Source organism: Etheostoma cragini, chromosome 9, assembly GCF_013103735.1.
Source record: "Etheostoma cragini isolate CJK2018 chromosome 9, CSU_Ecrag_1.0, whole genome shotgun sequence".
NCBI lineage: Eukaryota > Metazoa > Chordata > Actinopteri > Perciformes > Percidae > Etheostoma > Etheostoma cragini.
In genome coordinates, this window is record NC_048415.1 from 13,144,043 (window position 1) to 13,149,056 (window position 5,014).

Below are 5,014 nucleotides of genomic sequence, written 5' to 3' on the forward strand. Positions count from 1 at the left end.
CACACATACACACACATACACACACACACACACACACACACACACACACACACACACACAGTCTGTCTAATTGAAGGGTGCGCATAGCGCACAGTAGAAGCAATGCTCTGTACATTGGCCATTATCTGTCTTTGTATACACCACTGTACCAATACACACATTAATGATAGGAGCAATTTTTTGTCCACAGCTCAAACCTTTTAGTTTTAGACTAATGTGCCGTGAAGTGTGCCCTGCATCAAAGTAATTCCAAAGTTGCCAATAAAGAAACTGAAAAAATTGATTGAAATCTTTAAACATTCATAGCCCTGTAAAGCAAAATTTGACGTGAGCTTTGTGTGCCTTCGTTCATGAAGCTTAATGGGCCCCTAGATGCAATTTATACGTGTCTTTCTGGGAGCATGTGTGCATGCGTGTGTGTGTATGTCTGTGGTGAAGAACAGTACCGAATGTTGAGGAGTTTAAGAGCATTGAGCAGCACCCCTTTTTTCACGTCATAATCAATCTTCTGATCGGTCCCAAAGCTCGGAGCTCGATTGATCTGCCAGAGAGGAGAGAAGAGGAGAGAAACAGTCAAAGAATATTCTTTTTTATTTTTCTTTCTTACTTCAACTATTTTTTCTTTCTTCTCAATTCAGCAGACAGAAATGCTATGCATTTACAGGAGTGGATTTAGGGCATCTTCGGAACAAAAGAGATCGGTTTACACAAGAAGGAGAGAAGAGGGGGGAAAGAGATGGAAAGAGATAGTTTTTTTCACTTTGAAGGACACTTTGGAACTCTTAGCCTTTGCCTGGCCATAAATCCTGTCTGATACTGATGTGTGTGCATACGAAGAGCATATTTGTGTATGAGTACAGGAACAGATTGTGTAGGTACAACTGTCACTAGATTAGTGACTGTGCCCTTTTCAGCCAACCACAGCAAGCAGTCAATGACTCTGTAACTTAAGTGTGCCAGGCACTGCAAGACCTATCTGTACCACTGCCACCAATAATCTCTTTGTAAGCATCAATGAATAACCAGCACTCAACTAAATCCCATCATATACAATCAAGTGCGCTCAGAGAGTCAACTGAGCGGCAACAGAATAAGCCACCTGTGATTTGAGGTGCAAAAGCCAGTATCACCCAGGGGATAAATTCAAGAGCAACTTACCATTCTTAACAGAACACTTTCCAGCACCAGTGCAGGGTATTCAGATATCAGTTATTATACCTGACACAATAAATCATTTCTACCCTTTAACTCTTTGTTATGTCCCATCTGTCTCTCTGCCACGGTAAAAAAAAGAGATTGTTTGAGACAACAAAAAGGATCAACAAATGGAGACAGGTTCAGAGGGAGGGTGAATAAACTGGCAATTGTGATTGCAATGGTGTCTTCCTATGAGGTGACTTCAAAGGACAATGCAACAGCTGACCACCAAAAGGCTGGCTCGGTGAATAAACCTTGATTGTTGAGATAAGTCAGTTTGTCTCCTCACGGCATTTTTTTCACGTGGGAACACCAGTAGGGTGGGTAAAGTGTGATGTCTTTAGAATTTTTCTTACCATCAATAAATATGTATTATTTTTAATTAAAACATTTGTGTCATTATTGTCAAAAAGATGTATGGAAAATGTATACTGTACAGTTTACAAAGACACAGGGGTCATTATCAGGTGGAAACAAACCATTGTTAACTTAGCCACACTGAATGAAACATGCCGTCTGTTACATTTTAGTCTGTGGAGCTGACTACTCACGTACTATGACCCAACATGGCTGTATCTGCGAATCAATGATTATTTTGAACTAAGATAAAAATCACTGCTAATGGTGTTGGAAGTGTAGCTGGAAATCCATCCTTCCCAGTAGCCTTAATCTGCAGTCGGAGTGAGTATTTGTGTCAGAAACATTATTTGTCCTCTTCCTAGCTTCCTTTAAGCAGTTGGATACAGTTAAAATAATCAAAGCAGCTCAACAGCCAATTACAAATTAAGATTTCTTTAATGGAGCAACACTGAGCCAATGAGAGGTTTTAGAGCACATTATGGATTCATTCTATCCACCAATCAGAATCTTGGGTTAAAAATAGTGAAAGAGACCAATGAGAAAACATGTTGGTGTGCAACATTAGGCCATTTTCACCCATACAGATATTTGGGCTGAAAATCAGCAACAAAACCTGAAAGCTCTTTACAGAGCTGTGCAAAGCGTCTTAAAGGTTGCGGGGGTAACACTCAGAAACTTGGTACCTCTTTCTCTTCCCTTCTGCTGAACTAGCCATTACTAATCCTGACACAAAGATGCTTACTGCTGTATGGCAGGTTTGGGAACAATGCTGTAAGATATTATTTACATCACAACAAGGAAGAGAGCTAGCAAGAGCATTGGCTGTGTTGCCCACGGTGGGGCAGGTAGCCCAAAAATAGATTGGTAACTACTGAAAGATTATCAATTTGGATCACACAAAAAAAAGCAAACACAATTCTGGGAAGACTTAAGTAAATTGTAAAAAAAAATAAGCATTGAAAATAAGTATTAAAAGTAAAGCTGTTACCTACATCAACGGCTACTCTTAAATTGTCCCTCAGTCAGACACCTAAACCCAAAACTCCCTTGGTACCAAAATGGTTTTACAAGGAGGAGCTGATCAAAGGTGAAGAGCATGCAAGGGTATGAAAAAATAACCCAAACTGTAGCTGTCTCTGTTAACCTTAAGCTAATGTATAAACCTTTATGAGCCTGTTGGGCCATCACTGTCTCTTTCACTAGTTCAGAGGATAGATGCACAAATACCACAAGTGAGCTACTAAATCTGTTTCAACATGACATAAGTTTGTATAGACGTGGCTTCATGAGTGTGTGCTCGCACACACATGTGCATTTTTTTCTACGCAGAAGCCATTTATCAGAAGAAGGGGGGTGTGGGATGAATGTCTCCCAGTGCAAAGAGGAAAAAAGGAACAGGGACACGATCCAACTCTTTTACTCAATAGATTGAAGTCTACAATACATCGCACTGTGTGCTGGGAAGGACAGAGCTCCACTTCAATCTACAGTGCCTTACCTAAGGAAACAGCACAAAGGAAAAAGAGGGACGAGGTCTGTTTTCATTTAAAGCACTCCCTGAGATGACAGTCACAATGAAAAGAGTATGGCTTTAGAGTGCCGTAGCCTATAGGTAACAGCCAGACTGGCAGTGATCCTGGCGACGGTTGTCTTGTTACTTGTCTTCATTTCTTAGTTTGATTTTTGGTGTCAAGCTGTCACGGAGTAGACTGGCATTGCAGCACTCGTTGTCTCTCTTTGCTCTCCCTCAATCTTTTGTCTCTCCCCTTCTTTTTTCCGTCTTCGCCTGTCACCCTCTTCTTCTGGTTTGTTTCTCTCCGCGCTAGCCCTCACTCTCTGGTCATTACCTCTCTTATTCATTTCTTTCTCTGTGTTTCTGTGCTCTCCTTTCCCTCTCTGGCAGAGGAAGTTGGACCAGTCTGGCCCTAATGAACCCCTGCAGGCTCCCAAAACCCCCACTCTGATTTCCTTAAGTGACTCTGGCAGGGTTTTAAAGGAGCCCTCGCTTGCTCCAAGACACATTCAATGAAAATGTCAGATGAAAAGATAAGAATGTCCTTTTTACTCATGTTCTGATTTGGTTCTGCATCAGCATTGTATCAATGCAGCCCAAATTTGCATCCAGGAAAAGAACATATCGGTCTGTAATTTCTCACAGGACAGGTTTATTTTCATCTGATCACCCAGGTAAGCAAACAAAGATCGAGGGTGAGCTGTAAATCATTAACATACACTGTACAGGACATGTTACTCTTTGATTTCCTGCACCTGTAGGTGTGGGTCTACTACACATAAGTGCCAGTATTTATGAAGGCAAATAAAGCATGAGGTAGGTTAGTTCTAATTGTCTATGAACTGCAGGCCTGTCTACTGATCTTTATTGCAGGCCCTAAAGTACAAACAGAGAGGTAGAAGTGCAACTAGCAAATTTAATATTTCTTATTTGATTTCATATAGTTGATTAATTTCCAAGTAGGGAAGTGGGTATTTACCCTCTGGTTTGAATGCCGGGTCAGTCTCATAATGTCTGGCCCCTGTGGTGTGTATTGCTCAAGGATAAGTAATGGCCATTCAGCAAAATCAAATCCTAACAATATCATTATAATTAACATAGCCTTGGGTCATTCTGGCTGACTAGAGATATGAACTAATTCCCAGTTCCTCCTATAGAACAAGGTTCATTCCAACTCTGTCTAACAATTCGTTGTTATCATTTCAATTGTGAATAAACCCAGTAAAAGCAAAACCCTTACAATTATAATATGACTCCTATCATATGACATAGTGGCATCAAACAGTTTGTGTCTTTGGCTTGTGATGTGTCACACGACCCTAATAACATAGCAACACCAATGGATCAACAACAATCAGCTGCTTTCTTTCCACAACAAATTGCTTCCCCCCCTTCGACATCTATTCTGTGTCTGGAATACTCGTCAAACAAGTGCAAGGGCTGCATCGTGATTAATCAGTTCAGAAAAACGACCCCTTCTTATTATTCCTGGCAAAGTGTAAACAACCCTTGCTTTGACAAGCCTCCCATTCTGCCCCGCACACTCAAGGGTATCGGCACAGTTCAACCGCTGTCAGAGTGGAGTGTTTGTTGCTGCACAATGGTGGAATGAGAAAGCGAAGCGGAGAGGGAGAGCATGAGTAGCAGAGCGACAGAAAGACAGACAGCTGGCCGCCATGTTAAGTCGCTCTCTTGTTTCAGCCGTCTTATCAATCACTGTTTTGTTCTTTTTGTGGTGTTTTTAGTGGTCCAGTCAGACACAGAGAAATTCTAGCTGAGCAAGCTGAGCTGCTGGTAAAGGTCCTGGGAATGAGCGGGCCGACGCTTAGCTTTGCCACAAGTCCGCCTGAACCTGGCTGGCTGGCAGGGTGCAGGGACTGTTGCGTTTTTCCTTTTATATATATATATATATATATATATATATATATATATATATATATATAT

At 41.3% G+C, this 5,014-nt stretch overlaps 1 protein-coding gene across 5 annotated transcripts in view; it reads right to left on the minus strand.

The window, feature by feature from the left end:
• The window catches only part of ttll7 (tubulin tyrosine ligase-like family, member 7), a 69,159-nt gene that overhangs the window by 33,763 nt on the left and 30,382 nt on the right, over positions 1 to 5,014 (minus strand). For all 5 annotated transcript variants that reach the window (XM_034881877.1, XM_034881882.1, XM_034881881.1 and 2 more), the window contains exon 10: positions 447 to 541. In XM_034881877.1, the coding sequence (XP_034737768.1) occupies positions 447 to 541 (95 nt within the window). The remainder of the gene's footprint in view (positions 1 to 446; positions 542 to 5,014) is intronic.